The 22,224-nt window shown below is 38.3% G+C and overlaps 1 protein-coding gene across 4 annotated transcripts; it reads left to right on the forward strand.

The window, feature by feature from the left end:
• Positions 1 to 451: 451 nt before the first annotated feature.
• CASP8AP2 (caspase 8 associated protein 2) lies at positions 452 to 19,985 on the forward strand. 4 transcript variants are annotated; one of them, XM_017742864.1, is made up of 9 exons: positions 452 to 548; positions 1,625 to 1,705; positions 3,095 to 3,195; positions 4,367 to 4,441; positions 5,728 to 5,843; positions 7,920 to 10,408; positions 11,402 to 14,336; positions 15,928 to 16,027; positions 17,313 to 19,985. In XM_017742864.1, exons 1-9 carry the CDS (start codon positions 500 to 502, stop codon positions 17,367 to 17,369), a joined length of 6,003 nt encoding a protein of 2,000 aa, XP_017598353.1. In that variant the 5' UTR covers positions 452 to 499; the 3' UTR covers positions 17,370 to 19,985. The 4 variants fall into 4 exon arrangements, with proteins under 4 accessions (XP_017598353.1, XP_017598354.1, XP_017598356.1 ...); XM_017742865.1 differs by having other exon boundaries at positions 460 to 509; XM_017742867.1 differs by lacking the exons at positions 452 to 548; positions 1,625 to 1,705 and having other exon boundaries at positions 3,103 to 4,261.
• Positions 19,986 to 22,224: the final 2,239 nt, after the last annotated feature.

Raw genomic sequence — 22,224 nt, forward strand, 5'->3', positions numbered from 1 at the left:
TGCTCCGCGCCTGTACCTTCCCCCCCTGCCCGCCCCCCAGCCTGAGCCTCTGCCAGCCCCCCTGCTCGGTACTGGTTTGACTGGTGGTATCAGACAAGGGGAATTTCCTCTTAAATGGTCAGTAGGGAAGAAATCAGAATTATTAAATCAGATTATTTTAACTGGGTAAGATACCTGTTCGCAGAATGCAGTGCTGGTTTTCAAATCAGAATTTCTTTGTAGGATCTGTAAGTGACAGCTAAAGATCTTCAGGATGCTTATTTAAGTAACAGATAATTTCTTAAATTTCTTGAAAGCTCATTTTGTTACCTTGATACAAGAGTTTTCTCATTCTAGTGCTAGATTTTATTGAAGAACAAGGGCCACAGGTAGCTCACGTGTAATTGACATACTTCAAGATGATGCTGCTTTATGTTGCTGTTCTGAAATTGTCAGTTAATTGGTTCTCTTTGCTTTGATATTTTCCTCGTAGATGGGGAAGCCATAGGGAGTTTGTATCATGGCAGCAGGTGAGAGTGGACTGGGACTGTTTGATATCCGCTACAGTGGTAAGAAGTGTTAGATTACTTTCTGATTTGCAGGGAAGTAATGCAAGCAGTCTTATGCTAATAAATAGGTCCGAAAATAACTTAAAAAACAAGTTCGAAGTTGTGACAAATACTGATGAGCTTCAACTGTAATTAAATGGCTGTGGCACAATATCATGCAAGCCATATCCCATTAATCAGTTTGTATTTAAAACCATACCTGTACTTTGGATTTCTGAATGTTTTGAGGGATGCCTGGAGCTGGTCTCTCCCCTGTCTTTCCTGCTGTATAATTTAACCTTTAGCTGTATCTTAATGAAGCTTGCATTTGAACAGTTAGGGGCACTGCTCTTTTGTTTGCTGTTTGTAAGAGCCAATGTGTACCCATAATAAGGTACTCTATTTCCAGCTCCACAGTTGGTTGCCTTGAGACATATTTGGGAGATTCCCAGCCTCAGAAGGACTGTGGACATTGATGTTTTTCTTTATAGAAATAATGTTTGTTGCAGAACTAGAGAGGTTCACATGGAGGAGACGAGAGTGATAAGAGGCATTGGAAAAAGACATGAAGAGAGAATGAGGAGATTTAGATTAAAATACGTTTGCAGAACCAGTTAGTGTGTGAGTAGATGGCAATACTAAAGCAAATTGTTTGTGTTATGATACAGACTGCTACAATACTTTTTTTTTTAGCAAGAAATGTTTCTTCTAACAGTAGTGGTTTTATTGTACCAAATCTTTTCTTTTTGTTTTTGAGTTGTGTAAGTTTTGTATTCAGTGCATTCTAGAAAACAGTTTCAGAGTTAGATCAAGTTTACTTAATTTATCATTTTAAAATCTATTTGCCGTATAATATGCTTTGTGCACAGTTCTTGTAGTATTTACAAACTGATCTTACAGGACTGTCTTTGCTCCCTGGTGAATAAAGATCTTTTCTCCACAGTAGCAGTAGTTTGCTGGAAAAATTTCCCTGTCTTTCACTGGTCTGTACTGTTACCTCTACTATTTTCTAGCTGCACTTACTTTATGGGGAAGGTAGAGTTTGCAGTTTACTAAATGATTACTTTGGCCTTTTTTTTTTTTTTCCATTGCTTTAGCTGAAGCTTCCCCCTTCAGGGAAGGAGATGAGAGCTCAGTGGATATTTATGATGGCTTGGACAGCAGTGTGTCGGTTTCTGGTAGGTTAATTGTGTCCCACTGCTTGGCTTGGAACATGATAGAGTCTCTGCTTCTTAGGCTGATTTCAAGTAAAACAATATTTAATTTTAGGTTTACATTTAGCTGTTGTAACCTATGCTTCAGTGAGCAGCTTCTTTAAATTCAAGACATATATGTTAGGCTGTATAAATGCAGCAGAGAATTCTTAAATCTATTAGTTGAATGAATGAGAGTTTTCCTCTGATACTGGCTATTTGAAGAGACTTGGGTGTGTAAGGGGTACAGAGAAACCCTAGCTATTCTATCTGTGCTGTGATACGGGACATTTTATCTTGGGAAAAACACCTTTATTTTGTGTTTATGTAAGCTTCAGGACCAGATCCAACAGTCACTGATCACAAAATCCCCAGTGAGAGATCCAGTGCATACTTTCTATGTGATACAGTATATTCAGGAGATCATTTTAACCTTTTGTTACTTTCCAAATAATTTGACATGCTAATGTAAATTAATTTCTTCTTTTAACTTCTTTGAAGGTGAGTAATAAATGGATCCAGCACATGATCTTTTTCATGAGCCTTAGTGTACCATTTAATGAGATGCTGTTTCTAGTATTTAAGCAATTATTTCTCTCCTGATCTTACAGCTGTAAGACCACTGAATTTTTATGGAAGGACTGTGCTATATCCTACAGACATAAAGCATCTATAAATTTTTTTATTTTGCATTTTGTATTTCTGAAGTTCATATTTCACATACGGAGATGCATTGTTTAGTAAACATCAAAGATACAAGGAGGAATAGCAATGTAATGAAAGCATTTTATATAGTCCATGTCGAATTTCCCGCACTCCTCTGTCTCCCACAAGTCCAGTTTTGAGGGATCTTGGTATTTTAAATTTGAAGAGAGGACTGGTGAGATGTTACATCTTACAAATAAGATGTTATTTGTACATCCTCTTACATTGGTATTGTCCAAAGGATGGAAGCACAGCTTTGATAGCTGACTTCATTTTTTTGTCGGCAAATGCATCTGTATTTCAGGGGTGTCATAAGCCAGGTCCTGTCAGTTAAGTGTACTTGGTGAACAGAGCACCCATGAGGATTTGAGGAAAAAACACTGTCATTAAATAAATTGGGTGTTTGGGTGTTGGCTTGTCAGTTGGTTTTGTTTGGGTCTTTTTTTCATTTCACTTTCATTTCACTTAGAGATGGCTATTTCAAGAAACCTTTGTACCTTACTGCAACATGATATGCCATGAGCATGTAATAATTCTTTATTTTGTGTGTTGTTACCTTGTAAGTACAAGAAGTAGAACCAAAATGCACAGGCAGTATAGAACAGTGTAAACAATGCAACTTGGCTAGAAAACTACCTTTTCCTTATGTCATTGCTTTTCTTTATATAGACAATTTTGCACCAAATACTACACCATCTAGAAGCAGCTTAAATTTATTTGATGAAATATTAATTGAAGAAGGGACTGCAAAGAAAGCATCCTATGATGAGGTATGTATTAATATGGAAAAAAAATCTGGTGTTTTTGGGGGGTTTTGTTCCGTGTTTTCTTGTGTAAAAAGTAAAGTACAGAAAATGTTGTCGGCATGCTCACATTGTTGGAAAAATAGGCTGTTTTTAAATAAGTAAGAACAAGAGTGTGCTAATAAACTCTTAGGACAATGAGTTCATCTGAAGAGGGAAATCTGTCACTCTGTGACATGATGTGTTCCCATTTCTTATCCTTTGCATGCAGTTCATGTATCAGCTACATAGTGGGAGAATGTTTTGTGGTTTCCCTCTAGTCAAGGATCTCATCAGACATATGATACAAAGCTGGTCTTGACATTTCTCCCAACAAATTTTTTACAGAGTAAAGCAGATAAATCCATGACCTATCTTATGTCTTGTTAAATTCTGTCCTTGAGACTGAAGGTGGCCATGCAGTAGGTAGCTTCTTCCAGCAAATCAAGGCAACACTCACTTAAGTAGCATCACCAGTCCTGGCCTACAAGACGCATTTAAATGGCATAAAAGGGACAGACATCCACAGATGTTGGAAGGAGCAGGAGCGGAACCTCCAGGACTCCACTGAGTGATGAAAATGTCACTTTGCAAGTTTGAAAGTTGTTGACTGTTTGTTTGAATGGAAGTTGTCCATTCTTCTGTGAAAGCTTTGTCACTATCTACCTCTAAAGAAGAGCTTCTGCCAAATTTATTTTGCTTAACTTTGTGATCTTAGCAGCATCATGTCCTTTTGCAGTCTATTTTTTGCAGTCCACGTTTGTAGTAACTTTTTGTTGTGTTTTCCCTTACCTGTTTTGTGTTACATAAAATCTGACAAGAGAGTCCCCATCTACTTGGCTCTTAGAACTCCTGCTCCTTGGTAATTGTGTCTTTAATTTCACAACAATATGGCTTTCTGTTATTCTTTAGCCTATTACTGTTAGGCAAGCACACATAGATTTCCTCTTATCTGAGTGTTTGTGTCATTTTAGAGACCTGTATACTAGTTGGAGCATATTGGAGCCTTTTGTTTCAATACAGCTTTAATGTGTTTCTTTGGGGGAAAAAACAGGTTTGTAATATACATTAGTGTGTTAACTAGGTATAAATCTAGAGAAGTAACTCTTCTGTGTAATTAAGTCCACTCCTATGCTGTGAATTCTTCTCTCTTTGACAGTTGCAGGCAGAATATGGAAAATGCCAACAGCAAATTAAAGAGTTGATGAAGAAATTTAAAGAAATACAGGCACAGGTATTGTAGTTCAAAGGGAAATATTGTCAAGATCATGCAAAGTAAATTGAATATTGCTTTGAGAAAGAAATTTTACATGCTTTCCAGACTTGATCCATTGCACGGATAGTTTGTAAAGCGCTCCTGTAGATAGATGCTAGGAGCTTGTTCTGCCTAGGATGGTTGCTGGGATAGCCTACTGACAAAATCAGTAGGTAAATTGTTTCACAATGTTGTGTGCAGTAAGACTTTATTTGGTTAAAAGCTGTCTTGTGTCTTCTTAATTAGAAAGTGAATGTGTGAAATGAGTAGTTATCAGAAAGGTATCCAGTACTCTTGTTTTTTTAATGCACTAGGGACAGGGCTGTAAAGGTACCTGCACTGTCATTAGAACTGGAAGCAGATGTCTGTGTTGCTTTGAGCACAGTGCCAATTTGAAAAGTCTGAGCTGCTCTTCAACTTGAGCTGGTGTTCCCTTGCTGTGCCATTCTATAGAGCTGGATTATTTGGGGCAATTCTGCAGTGTGCTCTAGTGCATATTACACGTAACTCCCAAAGGTTCTAAGGTTTGCAGTGGTAAGCAGCTGCTGCCCTGTGACACTTCTGTATTGTTTTCTGCAAATCTTGTCTGCCTTTCTGAGCAGGCTTTGCTGAGGACAATTATCAAGAGAAGGGACTGTTTCTAGGATTGACAGGGTTCTAGAATATCATGCCTAGAAAGATTAGAGTGATAGAGTACCCAAAGTTGGTTTTGATACCTTGAAAAAAATATGCTCTTTCTCTGAATGTGCTTTAGAGCTACATCTCTCATTTACTGCAGTGACCAAGAAAGCAATAAATTGAGTAAAAGAATGAAATGAAGAGGTGGATTATCATTTTTTAGCTCACTTGTTTTATGGCATATTTCAGTTTTATTAAATTGTATGCTTGAAATGTTTGAAATAGTTACCAGGACCACAAACAGGACCGTAAATGTGAGTGATGTTACAAAAAAAGCAAAAAACCCAAAAAAACTAAAACAAAAAAACAAAAAAACAAACAACAACAACAAAACCAATGCAACACCCCCCCCCAAAAAAAACCAACCTGAAAGAAAACCCCCAGAAAAACCCCAAACTTTTTGGATGTCAATAATTTTGATTTCTTCGAAAAGTTTTATATATGTTTTACTGTCACTTTGCCAATGATGAGACATTTTTCTCGTGGTTGTCTTGCACTATTTTTCATTACATGTTTGGATACCCAAGCTAATTCTTGTTTTTTCTCTCCCTCTCTCTTGCTGTCTGTTTTATATATATTTAAAATAGAATATCATTCTACAGAATGAAAACCAGGCTCTCAAAAAGAATATTTCAGCCCTTATCAAAACAGCAAGAGTGGAAATTAACCGTAAGGATGAAGAAATCAGTCATCTCCATCAAAGGTACAAATAGACAGTAGAACTGAAAACATGCTTTTTTTCTGATCATGTTTATATACTTGTTAGAAATTTTTATATGTATTTGAAGAAAAAGTAATGAAAAAAAATTACTTAGTAAATAACTGTGTAGTTTAGAACCAGTACAATCAGAGGAAATACATAGATATCTCCTTTGCCTGATGGGGTCTTTGGTTTCTACTTAAGAAACCAAGAAGGAGTCCAAATGGTGACCTTTTGCATGAATTTTTGTTTGTAACCCACTGTTCCTTGTGGGTTATCTAACTATCTTGCATGTTTCAAAGCAGATACTCTACACAGTTCAGCTTCAAAACCAGTCTTGTTTTATGGCCTCAGATTTGAATTCCATGGAACTTGCCAGGCAACAAATGAAAAAAAATTGATTATATAATGTTTTCATGGCAAGATGTGAAATCCCTGTCTCCAGTGGTGGGGGATAACAACTGGAGATTTATTGGTTATTTCTGTATACCACTAATGTTATTGGAAGGAGTTGCAAACAGTGAAGTATGGGTGGGAGAGTAGCTGACAGTAAGGTTTCTGAACCACGTGAAATCAGAGCAGGGGTTCAGGATTTGATCTAGGTATTTTGGAAGCATCCATCATGGAAAATTGTGGGAAAGGTGGCACTTTGATATCTTAGAAGTCTGTTGCATGGTTTATAGTAAATTAGCTTAGCTTAGACAATGCATCTGTGTGTAAAGATTATTTCAAAGTTAGTATCTCTCAGGGAATTGTTAGTGTTTATCTCAAAAAAACCCCTCAACTTTAAAACCACAAAATCAAACAAACACAGCTTGGATACAGTAACATTAATCACACATATACAGATTTAATAGCAAGCCTAAAGCATAGAAAAAAATTATCAGTTTCATTCAAAATGAAACAAATATAAGAAAGGATTTTGTGTTACAACAGCTGCAGCATTATTAGGGTTCAACATTCAGTTCACATCACAATGTCATGTTTTTGGAGTAGGCCCAGTTGTATAAGGTGTTCATATCATATTTAAATTTACTGTATTGACCCATAGGAAGTATTCCATTTTATAAAGCAAAATCAATCCTATTTTGTATTGGAGATAATTATTTTACACTTGCACTGCTTCCTTACAACTGGATGCTGCTTCATCATAGAATTGCAGGCCAAATCCAGATGTCTGTGTTGCAGCCACTTCATCCTTGACTCTCTGAAACAGAGCCAGACATTTAGTGATTTGGGGGAGACCCCAACAGTTTGCTGCCATCATTTGTTGCTGTGACTTTTTATTTTTCTTTCTTTCTACATGGATTAGACACCATCATTCTTTTTATGTAGTGGTGAGTGTATAAAAAGGTTGACCTTGTCTTTAGTGATGATATTTGAATGAAATGTTGTGTTGACTATGGTAGAAAAGTGTCTGGTTGTTTTTGGTGTTTGTTTTATTGTGGTGGGTTTGGGAGGTTGGTTAGTTGTTTGTTTTAGTAGTGAGGTAACTGGTGCATTCTATCAGTAATGAATAGGAGTTTATGCCATACAGGCTACATGTACCCTTTTAAATTTGAGTTTTTAAATTATTTTTAATATGATGACTTCTCAGCAGTAGCATGTGGCCTTGATGAGGCTTGGTTATCATAATGTACTACTTGTCTTCTGGAGCTTGCAACAACTCCCAAATGTAGTTTATTTGCTTATTGATGGTTTTTCAGTTATAATTATTTTAAATCACTAATGCTGTAAAGAACAACTTTTTTTACCTGGGGGAAAGCTCTCTTTATTGCTGGACAATGATACTAATTTGAATTACTGAAATTGTTAACTAGGCTCAATATAGTACTTTTTCATAAATCCTGATTTTTCTTCAGATGAATTTCCTTTGGAAAATATGTATATAAATTATATTCTTTTGTTCTGTGCTGATGGATGTTATTAAATGTTTTTTATATCGCCCACTTTTATTCAGATTGAAAATGAAAGAAAGTGTTAACAATTTTTACAGATACATGGATTCATTGCAGTTCAGCTTTAGTTATGTTTAAATAAATTTTAAAAGAGCATAACATTTTTCCTTTTTATAAACAGGCTATCAGAATTTCCCAACCATCGAAGAACATACCTTCCAGGATCAACTAAAACAAAAGATTCCAAATTCAGACCTTCTGATTTAGGTGACAATATGAAGATGGAACATAGAATGAAAAATGACTGTTCAAAAGATGGATACCACAGTTACTCATCTCATAACACGGACAGTGGGAAGTCTGGCTCTGAAAAAAGGAACACTCCATTTTTGCTGAGGCACCCTCCTGAAGAGCTCTGCAGTGATGGTACTCACACGTGTGCACTGAGCTATGACCATACTTCCAGCAAGGAGAGCAGAAAGGAAAGAAAAGAAACTAAAAGTAATGAACAGTACAGCAGGGGAAATGTCAACAAATACAAGAGAGAAGTACATCAGAGCACTGGAAATGATGGTGACAGTGAAGAGGGGAATTCAGATCCTCAACAGAAGCTGAAAACCCTTTCAGAGAAGGCTAGTAAAAATGAATTGCAACAAAAAAGTCAGAGCATGAAACTCAAATGCAGTCCAAGTGTAGAAAGAAGAGTAGAAAGGGGTGTTTCTTCCTGGGAGAAACAGACAGCTGGTAAAGACAGGTTTCAAACAAGAGGTGAATTGTATGCTGATGAGAGATTACAAAGTGGATTAAAAAAAGACATTAAAACACATGATAAAGGTGAAAAACATGCTGGCCAAAAAAATAAACCAACTGAAAAGCTGCAAGAGCAACCAAGGAGGCCTGGTAGGGGGAGCAGTCCACACTCCAAGAATGAACATTCAAAGACTGTTCATGAATCACGCAAATGTCGTGCGGAAGAGTCTAGAAAAGTAAAACACATTGACTGCAAGAGAGACAGGGGAACAGATGATCATATCTCTCGAGAAGGAAGGACTTCACCTTCTAATTCCAGCAGCAGAGAGCATAAATATGCACGCATGAAGGAAAGTAGTAGTAGACATGAATGGGAAACAGCACATTCCAAATCAGAAAGACACAGAACTGAAGAAAAAAGGAAAAGGGAAAGAGAGGATCAGGATGAAAATAGACATTTTAGAAATGAAAAAAAAGTTGCAAAAGAATTTTCTCACCAATCTGTAAAAGACTCCAAGAAAGGTACAGATGTTACAAAAAGCATGAGAAAGAAACCCTGTAAGCTGGAAGAAACATCCAGAGTAGCAGATAGCTTAAAAAATGATAAAGTTCCCAAAACTAAAGGTAATCGCACTGGGCCAAAAAGCAAAGACTTAAAACTTAGCTTTATGGAAAAGCTAAATTTAACTCTTTCTCCTAATAAGAAACAATGTCTGTCTGCAGTGGATAGGCTTAGAAAACCTTCCCAAAAGGCCACTGATGAGGGAGGTACAGAGCTCACACTGCAAGCAGAACTCTTAGATTCTGCCCACCCTCTAGACTGTGGTCCCACAGAGCACAGTCATTCAGCACTACAAGTTCTGGACGCTGCAGCTCAAAGCAACGTGGAACCATCGCTGCCTGTTTCCGTCAGTTCTGAAAACGGAGCCTTGAAAGTAGCAGCAGCAGATCCAGCACAGTGTGAAGCGTTGCCAGCAGTTGCAGCTGATGAACCAAGCTCAGAAACCTTTCCAGAAGCAGACGTGGGTCAGGTACAGCCCCAGACATTGCCAGAAGCAGCAAAGGTGCTGGTTCCTGATGAGATGGAGGCAGAAACGCCATCAGAAGTGGCAGAGGCTTGTGATCCAGTTGAACTGGAAGCCTCAGGAAAAACAGCAGCAGTGACGGGTCTGAACCACCCTGAATCTTTGCCCCTGGAGGTGACAGGGAGTATGGCAGAGTGTGAAGAGTTGCCTGTGACAGAGGGTGAGATGCAGGATGGTAATGTACCAGCAGCAGAAGTGGCTGAACCTGAACCTGCAAGTGCAAGTATGGGAGACCTTCTAGAGTCAGCAGCAGAGAAGAAAGAGGAAGATAAAATATGGGTGGCTACTGACAAAGAAAGCTCTGCAGATCAATGTGGCTCTCAAAATGTTGTCTTAGATGACTCAGAAGCCAGAAGTTCTGGTGATCTGGAGTCCTCTGGTACTGCAGATGGCATCAGTGAAACAAAACCAGACTGTTTAATGGAAGTAGTGAGGGATGATGATCACGTGGCGGCAGAAAATGTTGACTGTCCCATGGAGGAAAAGAGTATCTGTGAAATTAGTATTAGTACATCTCATTTACTGGACAGAACTATAATAACTGCTAAGGATGAACCACTAGTTGACCAGAATACTTGTAATCTGGAGCCAGACCTAACTGATAACAGTACTGCAACAGCATCTTCTCTCAGTGGTGAGATGTGTCCTATAACTAAAGAGATAGAAACTAACCCAGTTTCTGTTGATGATGACAGCTCAATACTGAGCATTGATCTCAATCACTTGAGGTATATCCCAAAGGCAATCAGCCCACTGAATAGTCCAGTGCGTCCTTTGGCTAAAGCACTGAAGATGGAAGGTCCCTGTAAAGGCCTTGTGAAGACTTACAACAAAGGTATTTGTATATATGTATGTTCTAATTTCTTTTCTACATAAAGCTTAGAAGATCTGCTTATGGAAAGCAGAAATTACTTCTTTTAACTGCCTTCTGAAAGATACAAATTGTGTCTTCTTAAGCTGTGTATGTCTCAGTGGTCCTTTTTGTTAGTAGTGGAAGCATTTAATGTTGCAGCCAAGATTGTAGCTATTTGAATATTAGTGCTCTAAAAATTGGAGTTGGTCACTACTGGCAGAAGATTGGTTGAAATACGAGTTTTGTATTAACTTACTAAAAAAACACATACGCATGTCTTAGTTGTGGCTAGTTTTGCATAGATCCCTTTAGGTTTTCCTCTGAAATTGTGGAAGCAAAAGTTACATAGGATCATATTCTTTCAGGTATTTTTGAACTTAAGTCTTCCTTGTAATGTCCTGCTGCAATTAAAACAAAAATTCTTGGAAGTTTAGATTTCTTACTAGAAAAGAAATGGTGGAGTGGCATTGAAATCTGCTTATGTTTCAGAGCATAACACTTTATGGGAGTATTAGAACATTAATGGGTCATTTGTTCTCAATTTGTTTTAGTTTTGAAATTTAAAAGAAAAGCCACCTATTGTATGTAAATGATGTGATAGTTGTTATTTAGCTGGTACAGTAATCAGAAAACTTGTTAAAGTAAATGGAAAGAAATTCAAAATTGATGAAAACTGCTGTATTTTTCTCTTTTCAATTGATGTATTTGTGAGATAGTTCGCATGTGTTTGGTGAAATGTTGAGGCCCCTTAAAGCTCAAAATTTGCTCAAAATAAAGCTCAATTTGCCCCTTAAAGCTCAAATCCCTTAAACTGCTGAAGCAAACCACCCAAACTTGTTATAGCTCAGGCTTCCCGAGTTCAAACAAACAGTTCTGAATAGTCAGTTTACAGAAGAGAATCTTGCAGGTCTTTCTGAAAATGCTGTTTAAAATTGCATTCTTTATGGTGATTAGCAAACTGTTTTCTTTTTATAGATTTAATTCCTGAAGGTGCTGTTGTCATCTGTCCCTCAAAGAACTTGTCAAAGGAGGTAAACAAAGAAAATCAAAAGCCAGTTAGTATGTCTGATGAACACTTAGAGATGGAGTCTCAGCTAAGTATCTCTTCAGATGAAATAGAAGAAGGCGAAATTGTGAGTAGCGATGAAGAGAAAGAAAAATCTAAACCAGAGAGAGGCTCTGAAAATACAAAAAAGTCGAGACCAAAAGCTTCTTCTGAGACACGAAATTTGACCAGCAGTCCTCAGAATCAAAACAGCAAAACTGTGCACTGCAATGAAGATAATGGAAAATTTGTTTCTGTGCAAGTAAGCACACGAAAGAACAGAGAGAGGCATAAAAATCAGACCTTCAGATCTTCAAAGAATGTGAGGAAAAACAAAACTGTGAGCATTGCTTGTCTTGAAAAAATAGTTCATGTTATTGTTGAACCTTCAAATATACAAGAAATCATGCAGATGCTCAGAGCTATACGAAAACAGATGAGGAAAAGTTATATGAAGTTCAAAGTACACTTCCCAGTTCAGCATTTTCACAGAATTATAGAATCTGGGATCATAAATTTTACAGCATTAATAAGATACTTGAACTTTTCCAAGATATGTGCATTAGGTGATACATTAAAATTGAATATCTGTGATATTATAGAGTCAAAACTTAAACAAGTTAAAAAGAATGCAATAGTGGACCGTCTTTTTGAACAGCAAGTGTCAGATATGAAAAAACAGTTGTGGAAATTTGTAGATGAACAGCTTGATTACTTATTTGAAAAGATAAAGAGAATTATAATAAAGCTATGTGATGTGGGAAATGAGGGTGAGGATGGGAAGTTCGAAAGAGCTGGAAAGCAAAACCACAAGATCAGTCATAAAAATGATGTGCAGAGATCTAGAAAAAAGTCCCTGAAAGATGGTTCTCAAAAGCCCGAAGGATATATTTCAAAGGCAACTGTGGATTATCAACAACCTAAGTGTCACCATGAGAAAAATAAGACAGGTACACCAAAAACTGCCTTTACAAAATGTCTTAACTCCATTGATAACACAAGAAGTTCCCAAACAAAAGTTCACCTCTCTAAAGAGAGTAATTTACAAAGCACTCTTACTCCAGTGAAGGGTGTTAAACATGAAAAGGAAGGACTCCAGCTGTCCAGAGATGCTAACAAGTCTGATCTTAGTTATGAGCTTCTCACAGAACAACAAGCGTCCAGTCTCACATTTAATCTTGTAAGTGATGCTCAAATGGGTGAAATATTTAAAAGCTTATTGCAAGGCTCTGATCTCTTGGAAAAAAATGGTGGCAATATCAACAGAAATGAGTGTGAATTCAGGACACCAGAAAAACAGTTTTTAGACAGTCATAAATGCAGGGATAATGCTGCTGAACTAGAGCAAGAAATTGCTCCAAAGGACGCATGCATGGATTGTAAACAGGAAGAGGGTATTAGCTGGACTATTGTTTCACCTGTAAGAGCTCCCTCACTAGCATCTAGGCCTCAGATGCCTGTTGATCCAGATGTGCTGGATGAGAGCTGTATGTTTGAGGTTTCCACAAACTCGGCTTCGTGCAAAGAAGATGAATGCAATTTGCAGAAGAATAAATCATGTGTTTCTTCTATCCTTCTTGAAGATTTGGCTGTTTCCTTAACGATTCCATCACCTTTGAAATCAGATGCTCACCTCAGCTTTCTAAAACCTGAGAATAATTCTAGCTCAGCTCCAGAGGGTGTTGTTAGTGCACATTACAGCGAAGATGCACTTCTTGGAGAGGAGGATGCCACTGAACAAGACATTCATTTGGCTTTAGAATCTGATAACTCAAGCAGTAAATCAAGTTGTTCATCATCGTGGACAAGTCGGCCTGTTGCTCCTGGTTTTCAGTGTCGCCCCAGCCTACCAATGCAAGCAGTAATCATGGAGAAATCCAATGATCATTTTATTGTAAAGATTAGGCGTGCAGTGCCATCTGTCTCACCAGCTTCTGATCAGATGGCTCCAGTGAAGGAGGCACAGGCATCCTCAACCAAGACTGGAAAAGGAGAAACGAGAGCTGGGGGAAAAGAAAGGGACAGCCAGAGTGCCACCGTGAAAGAAGCCGTCAAACCAGATCTGGTTAAGATGGATCACTTGCCTCACGTCAGTGCTGAACAAGAACAAAATCCTACCTTAGCTCAGCCTCTGAAGGAGTCACACAATAGTATTGGAAAGGAAGAAAGTACTGAGTTGCTTGGGACCCGTAGAAAATCTTCAGACAAAGAGAGCCACGACACTGAAAGCCCAGATAAAGGCTCTGAGCAATCTGAGGCACACAAATTGCAAGTATCCAAAAACATAAATGAAATGCATGTTAGATCTCAAGCTTCTTTTCCTGCTGGATGCAATATGAAGTCATACATAACAGATGGTGTTGTTAATGGAACTTCATGTCATGCAGTGGAATCCAGAGCAGATAACGGGACTCGGGAAACTTCAACAGGAAACTCGGAAGTCAGTGATAAAAAGGAAGAACTTGAAGAGTGCTTCAATGCATCTGTAGACTTAACAGAAGAGCTTTCTGATGAGACTGTAAGAGGGGAATGTGATCTTGAAACAAAACCCAGTTCAAAGACTAATGGAGGGTGCCAGATAAGTATAGATGATAAAACTAGTAAAAAGAGGAAAAAAGAGACCGTAGAAGAGAATTCCGATTCAAAAAGGCAACGAAAAGGAACTGAATCAGCAGGTGAGGGGAGTGATGGAAGTAATATCAGGTCTGAAGATAGAAATTCATCACCCAAACAATGTTCCAATAAGAAGAATGAGCTACAGCAGAACAAAGACTCTTCTGCCTTGGGTTCATCTCCATCATCACCTAGCCTCTATGCCAAAAACATCATTAAAAAGAAGGGAGAAGTAGTAGTATCCTGGACAAGGTAATTTCTGATTTGATCTGCTTGATTGCTTTAGGGCTTTTTTAAACTACCTTATACACTGAAAAGAGGGAAGAAAAGGGTATTTAGCTGATGACTGAAGTTATTTGGTAGCGCTACACCCTTCTCTAAAAAGTGGAATGGGACCCTCCTTTTATCAATGCAGGATTGCTCTGGGAGATTGGTGTCCATCACTTATCCACATATCCCGAAGTAAGAGTCCTCCTGGCTTTTGTTTTGAAAGTTATGGGCCATAGGTGACAAGACCTACTGTAATGCACTGTCTGTTCTTGTTATTTCCCCTGCGCAGTTTATTTCTTCTGTCCAAAAATTCCAGCCAGGCTTGGTAGGGAATGGAGGTCCTTGATGTTCCTATGAGGCATCAGTGACTGGTGAAGGAGAATAGCTAAAGATTTCCCCTTCTGAGGGAAGGCATGAGAGCAAACAGTTTTTTGTTTTCGGGTCTGAGCTGCTCAATATGTGGAAATGTACTAGTCAACCATTCAACTCAGGTACTCCAGTTTGCAGGATGTGTGTGACAAGTGAGGTGGCTGTACATGTCAATAATTCATGCAAAATTATCGTCGTGTATTCTTATTTTTAAGAAACTATAGTTGGCAGGTTTTGCTGTTCTTGGTACAACTTGATACAATCAACACTTTATAAAGGGGGTTCTAAAATTTTTCAGGACAGACCCTTCTAAACTATAGTTTGGATATAAAGTTAGTTTCTAGGTAACATTTTAAAAGAAAATCAGCTCCTTCATGGAAAAAAGACAGCAAAAGCTAATGTGATTTTTTTTTAATATGCACACCAAAAAGGTAGGAAGAGACTTACAGTTTTCCTTATGAATATGACCAGGTTTTCGGTTTCACACTTTTTATTTATCTTTGAACTTTTGTTTGTCTTTTAGAAAAAAAAGGCATTTATTTAAATAATTGGTCATTACGTTTTTCTTTGAAATTGAAGAAAAGAAATATAATTTATTGAAGTATGACAGGTTTCAGTCAAATAAAATTACTGTCTATACACATTTTGCCTAAATCGTTGATGAGACAAACAGGAAACTGGTGACACACTACAGAATAGACTTCTGATTTTTTATTCTCATCTGAACAGTAGATGTGCTCCGAGTATCTTTATTACATTAAGCCACTTAGAGAAGTCAAGCGCCTCTCTGGTTGATCTTTGAACATCAGTGGGCCTTAGGTGAAAGCTGCTATTCAGCCATGCAAACTGAGGCATGTGCACCTGGAACTACTGACCCTGTTGAATCTGAGTTCCTCTCAATTCAAGTTTAAATGTCTGGTTTAGAAGCTTAAAATTCTTTAACTTTGGTTTGGGGCTAACTGTTATAACAATCCTGCTCTTCCTAGTATGGGAACATAATCTCCACTACCACTTGTTTGTACTGACTCTATTACTCTGTGCTGGTAGAAGAAAGGATCCTCCACAAATTCATTGCTGCTGTTTGAATTCATATTCTGTAGTTTGGAAATACTCCAAATTTTATATAGGCCTGTATGTATTATTTTGCTTGTGTGCACGTACACAACTATATGTATGAATATTTTAAAAATTCACTTTTGTCTAGAAATGATGACCGAGAAATTTTACTGGAATGTCAGAAAAAAGGACCATCAAGCAAAACTTTTGTTTCCTTGGCCACTAGGCTAAACAAAAGCCCAAATCAGGTAGGTGATGATATTCTTATGTTTGCTAACAGCAATATTCCTACACTGACAATTGTAGTTGAACAAAAATCTTTGGAGATTGTCTGCAAATCTGTAGTTTTCTTTTCCTCATGTCATTTTGGGGGATTCTTGTAAAAAATAACCTGATTCTGCCAGTTGTTACTTCTTAAAAATACACATTATAGGTGTATTATGGGGATTCCTCAATACTTGTTTGATTGGTGTGTTGAAAGTGCTACACTCATAAGGGATTGTTGTTGGATCGGCACTTAGATAAAGAAAGGCAATTTTGAGAGGCCTGAAGCCTTTGCACACCTTTAATAAATTAGGAAAAAAATTGAAGTTAGAGCTCAAAAAAAGTACCAGGGTTGTGCAGAAAGGACATTTTTAATGAAGATGTTTCATTTTTCTTTCATTTTTTAATTAAAAAGTTTCAAAAGACACAGATAGCAAATTAATGTAGAGTATTTCCAGAGGTTTGCATATAACTTTACACTTAAGTTGAATTTTTCTCTTAATCTATATCCTGAAAATCTAGAAAGGGAGAAACACATTTGACTCCATTAGGAAATCCTGCATGATTGGGATTTGGCTTTTAGAGTGTTGTTTTGTATGGCTGCAGGGTTTTTGTGGGGTTTGGAAGCTGTTGGGGTGGCTGGTTGGATAAAACAATGTTATCTGTGCATTTATGCCTCTCTTCCCAGTTAGTTTGGTGGATCATCAATATGCTATAGCAATATGTATATAGCAATAAGAAACACTAGCTTAGAGCTGAATGAGGTCACTATGTCAGCTGTAGCTATGTTCAGGAAAAAACTTTTTACTCTGATCTACAGACCAGTTATGTAAAATCCCTGGTGGGCAGATTACTCCATGATGAGCCAAAAATACCTGAAGCAATAATTGTATAAGAGGGTTGAAAATAACCTATAAACGGTGCTTTTTGTGGTGTACAAAATAAGCTTTTGTCTTTACATTTGCATCTTACTCATGGTTACACATGGCAAATTCAAGGCTAATTGTCTTTGAAGCCTTCATTTTTTTCCCTCTTTTTGTACCTGGAAGCTATTTCAAGTGTGAAAGGTGTAGGAAGACTTCCTAGATCCAGTTAATCTGTTATTGGTGCTCCTAAAATTCTCCTACTAAAATTTCTTGTAAGCAAATAGTGGTGGTCTTAAAAAAAATTGATGTCAGATCAATCTGTCTTGGTAGATGTGGAAGTCTGGGTCTGGGGCCTTAATGATGTATCTTTTTTTTTTTTTTTTTTTTTTTTGTCCTCCCTTTGGTTTCAGAAAGATTCAAGCAGTTAATGAAGCTGTTCAAGAAATCCAAGTGCAAGTAGACTCAAACCAAGTTGCTTCATGGTTACAGGGCGTAGCTGTTACCTGCAGGGATGGACTGGAGCCACTGCATTCGTATGATGGGATTATGGGGTGGTATCCAAGTCAGAATACTGAGTTTGGTAAATCCAGTGCACTGTTAGTTATTGTCTGCGTTTCCTCTGACGTTCTTTAACAGGGTAACACAGAGGGAACTTCACAAACCAAGTGGCTAGGGAAGAAAGGGCTTTGACACTGCGCATGGGGCAGTATCATTTCAAGTGGGTGACATCTCCTGTTAGTTAAAGGTGTTCTGTGAGTGGAGACAAGGGCAAGCAGTTGAGTGGGAATGGTGGCTCTTGTTTCGCTTGACAGAAGTTCTGTGTGTGCTGATGTCGAACTCTGATCTTAAAAAGTGAGAGTGCTTTGGAATCCAGTTGGCAGATAATCCTGGAAAATGACAGGTAGGTCATCTTTGTGACTGTGGAACATATTTTAAGAAGTGAGGACTTGTTCTTTTAAAATAAGGCAGGGCAATGATTCCAGAAGTTGCTTATCTAGTAATTGAATTCTGTTGCTCAGGAATAGGTGGATCCTGCAGCTTGTTTTTAACAAATATTTGTGACAATTGTTTACTTACTGGAGAGTTAAATCTAACAGAATCTGTTTTCAGAATAGTCGGTGTGCAGGGTAGCTTAAGTGTTAACTTCATATGAGCACTACTCCGCAAAGGCCATTATGTTTTTCTATTCCAAATTACATCTGGAAAAGGTACTTTGTTAAGGTCTTCAACATAATAAACATTCTGTTTTGTTAAAAAAAGAGTAAATATTGAGAAGTGATTTTCTGTTAAAAATTAATTTAGAAACAGACAGACCTTTACAGTTTCATAAAGTGTGACTTTGTAGCTACTAACCAGAAACAAAACTTCTCTGTAAAAACAAGCAGTTTTCAAAAGCTTGTCAACTTGGCATGTTTTGACAGCAATTGCATCTATCTTTACAAATTGTTTAGTACATTAGAAATTCATTATGTTCTATTTTAAAAAATCTGTTATAACTGTTTCCAGTTTTACTAGAACATACCTAAAGTGTGTGTGTGTGTGTGTATATATATATATTTACACACACATCTCATACACACTGCTGTTTTATCCCAAATTTCTAAAAAGGTTTTTTTTTTTTTTCTTCTCTCTGAGAAACATCCCTGGAAGTTGCAAGGGTTTTTTTTAATGAGTTCATTGATTTTTGAGGTTTTATTCTGTATGGAGGACCAGAATTGCTGTAGTCTTTATTCAGTCAGAGCATCTGCTGAGTTCAGTTAGACTTCAGTTAATAGCCCCACCAAAGTGCATTGTCTTTCAACTTGGATTGAATTGGCTCTTTTTCAGAGTCCAGTGACCATTTCTTCAATGTCAGCATGTTTTTTTGTTCCCTCTCCAACTGATGGGACAGACCTCTCTTTCTAATAAACCATCAGATAATTTGTCCGTGATGTTGTTGTCACTGACCACTTTGGAGTATTGTACATGTGACCTACAGAATGGATTGTCATGCTGCCAAACAGTGCATTGCCCTTATTTTAGGTAGTGCTCTGGAAACTGTTACAAGGAATGACTTGAGTAGGTGATGATGTCAGTTCTGGCAGTCTTCCGTCTTAAATGCTTGCTTCTGAAATGTTTGCTTTTAATGATCAAATCTCACCTTCTGTGCTAATGCTGGCAGTGCCTGGTGATTTCAGTGGGGGATTGGTGCACCAGCCTGTGTTTGTTCTTAACAAACATTTGTGACAATTGTTAATTTGGTGAAGATTTAAATCTAACTGAAACTGTTTTAAGAACAGTAAGTTTGCAGAGAAGTGTTCGTATTTGTGCAAAAGTTGGACTCTACTAAGAGTATTCTTTTAACTATATCCTTATGGATCAACATGTGCACAGTACTGAAGGCACTGAGGGAAGTCACTTCTCTCCATTTAAATGCTTCCTCTCTGCATCAAAAAAGGCAGGCAGTATTTTATTACAAAGTTGTTTATTCCTTATCTGTGTTACTTGCTTTCATATCTGTATAGGTGATGGGAGGCAGGGTTTGACCGTTTTGAATCTGACTTGGGATTCCTTTTTTGTAAAGTGTGAAACTTGGTTAATGTTCTCTTTATTGTATCTATGTGTACAGCTTCCTACATGGTCTTGTAAAATATCTGATGTTTGTATATATATAAATATATGTATAAAAATAGGAGGAGCTTTGTTTAGCCAAAGATGATTTTTTTAAACTATATAAAACTACAGGTTTATTTTGTATAAACTAAATAGTTTGCTTACTGTAAGAGCAATACAAAAAATAAAACTGTAAAACTCACACACGTTCTTGTTGAACAAAGGTTGTCTTGGAGTGGTTTTGTACCATTGTTTGTAATTTATTTCTCCAACAAGAATTTTGATACATATATGCCAAATGTACTGTATGTAATTGTACAGTCTTCTTTGTGAAACCTCAGGTAAATCAAAATATTTTATAGAACTGTTGGTTAATGGCTTGACAAGTACACATGCTGTGAAGCAGCATTAAAATTTAGTTCCGTTAGTTGGTGTAAGTGGGTAGCTATGTTGACGTTCTGGCCAATAAACATGGAAGTTGCCAGCTGGTGCTCTACTGTAATTACTGCTCTGAGTCGTGACTAGAAATTGGAGAATTTCACAAACTACGTAAAACCCTTAAGCCACTTATGAATCAGGACCTACAACTTTAATCTTTTTTCTGGAAACAGGGTTATTGTTGAGTGGAATATTACAGAGGAGAAAGACCTTTTCAGGTGCAGGACCTTTCACTGGAAGAGTGTAGCTGGTGGCCCTTCGAGAGTCTTACTCCAACTTGCTACTGAAGAATAGGTCTACTTCTGTCCAACACACGTATTTTTACAGGATTCTGTTTAATGGATGTGAGTACTCAAAAATTTTTTGGAGTTGAAATTCAGAGAGCGGGGTTTGTGGAGATGTGCGTGACAGTGAAATCATCGAGCACTGGGCATTGAATTTTGAGGGCTTCTCTCTAAGGCAAAGTCTGTTTGCAGCTAAAGGTGTACATACAACAGTTGTCTTAACTCAGGGCACTTCTCTTAGATGTCAATCCAGCAGCAGATAGCTATTTCCATTGAGGCTTTTGTCTAATTGTATTCACTCTAAAACCAAATGCAGAATAATCTTCAGTAATTTGTCTTCATGAAGGGAGGCAGCAGTAATAAGGCATGCTGAGGAACAGTCTTAAGGATTTCTTAGAAGACTATGAAATCAGTCAAGAGGCTTTTCAGGAGTGGAATTGGCTTTGCCAGGAAAGATGGATAAAGTTTCAGGGGTGGCTGTCTGGTTCCTATGAAAGGCAACTTGCTCCAGAAGGAGCGAGTTAGCACCAGTATTAACAGTAATATTTGCCTGTAGTAAAATGGAAAAACAAGTTCAAGTGAAGTGGCTTTTTTAATAAGCCAAGGGGTTTCTAGACAGTGAGGGTGCACTGAACCAGGTTAGTGGTTTAGGCTAAAACTAAAATTCTGTAGTCTCATCTTCGCATTTCATTGTGCTCATACCTGAATTGCTTTGGCTGCAGCCTGTTGTCTGGCTCACTGTTCACATCCATTGGCTTCAGAGTTTTGTGATGAATTTGGTGAGATGGCAGAAAGCATGTGCACTTTGAAGTGGCTTTGACCCTGTACTCTTAGCTTGTTGTGATGTAACAATTGTAAAGTATTAGTACAAGGAAATGCTGCTGTGTTACAAGAAGATTACTATTAGTTCCCACGTATATCCTTTTCTGTTTTTCAAATGTGTGAGTCCCTGACAAGAATATCAAAAGCTGCAGTGCTATAAAAAGTGTATTTGGACCTAATACTTGAAGAACTTATTTTGTACTAGCTGTCGCTTCTAATTTAGAATCATAGAATACCCTGAGCTGGAAGGGACCAACTCCTGGCCCTGCACAGGATAGCCCCAAGAATCCCGCCATCTGCCTGAGAGTGTTGTCCAAATGCTTCTTGAATTCTGTCAGGCTTGGTGCTGTGACCACTTCCCTGGGGAGTCTGTTCCAGTGCTCAACCACCTTCTGAATGAAGAACCTTTTTCTAATATCCAACCTAAACCTTCCCTGACACAACTTCAGGCCATTACCTTGGGTCCTGTCACTGGGCACTGCAGAGATCAGTGTGTACCCCTCCTCTTCTCTTCATGAAGTTGTAGACTGCAGTGAGGCCTCCCCTCAGTCTCCTCCAGGCTGAACAGACCAGGTGACCTCAGCTTCCCCTCAAGGCCCTTCACCATCTTCGTTGCCCTCCTTTGGACACTTTAATAGCTTTATGTATTTCTTAGACTGTGGCGCCCAAAACTGCAAACAGGACTCAAGGTGGGACAATGTCCTCCCTTGCCTTGCTGGTGATGCTGTGCTTGATGCCCCCCAGGACAGGGCTGGCCCTCCTGGCTGCCAGGGCACTGCTGACTCATGGGCAACTTTCTCTTGACCAGGAGTGCCAAGTCCCTTTCCATGGCACTGCTTTCCAGCATCTCATTCCCTGCTCTGTCTGTACATCCAGGGTTGCCCCCATCCCAGGGGGAGAAAGAATCCTGCTGTCACACACAAGACAGAGTAAATGCCCCATACTGGGTTTGGATACTGGGATTTATTGAATAAGCACCAGGACTAGACCTTTCACCCTCCTTGGCTGTGATCAGCTCCTGCCCCAGCACTATGTTCCATGTGATGCCTTGAGAGGCCACCTAAAAACAGACACTAGACAGGAGTAAGGGAATAAAGGTAGGTGTTTATTTGAAGGGCCTTCAAAGGAACCCCCTGGGGAGCCAGAGGCTGCTGCCAAGATGGACCCCCCAAGATGGAC

This window comes from Corvus brachyrhynchos, unplaced genomic scaffold (assembly GCF_000691975.1).
Source record: "Corvus brachyrhynchos isolate BGI_N302 unplaced genomic scaffold, ASM69197v1 scaffold87, whole genome shotgun sequence".
Classification (NCBI taxonomy): Eukaryota; Metazoa; Chordata; class Aves; order Passeriformes; family Corvidae; genus Corvus; species Corvus brachyrhynchos.

What these genes read in the sequence shown, in the direction of transcription:
- CASP8AP2 (XM_017742864.1), top strand. Translation starts at nt 500, where the DNA reads ATGGCAGCAGGTGAGAGTGGACTGGGACTGTTTGATATCCGCTACAGT. An exon ending in AGAAAGCATCCTATGATGAG is followed by an intron (nt 3,196 to 4,366) that starts GTATGTATTAAT and finishes TCTCTTTGACAG; the next exon opens with TTGCAGGCAGAATATGGAAA. An exon ending in ATCAGTCATCTCCATCAAAG is followed by an intron (nt 5,844 to 7,919) that starts GTACAAATAGAC and finishes TTTTATAAACAG; the next exon opens with GCTATCAGAATTTCCCAACC.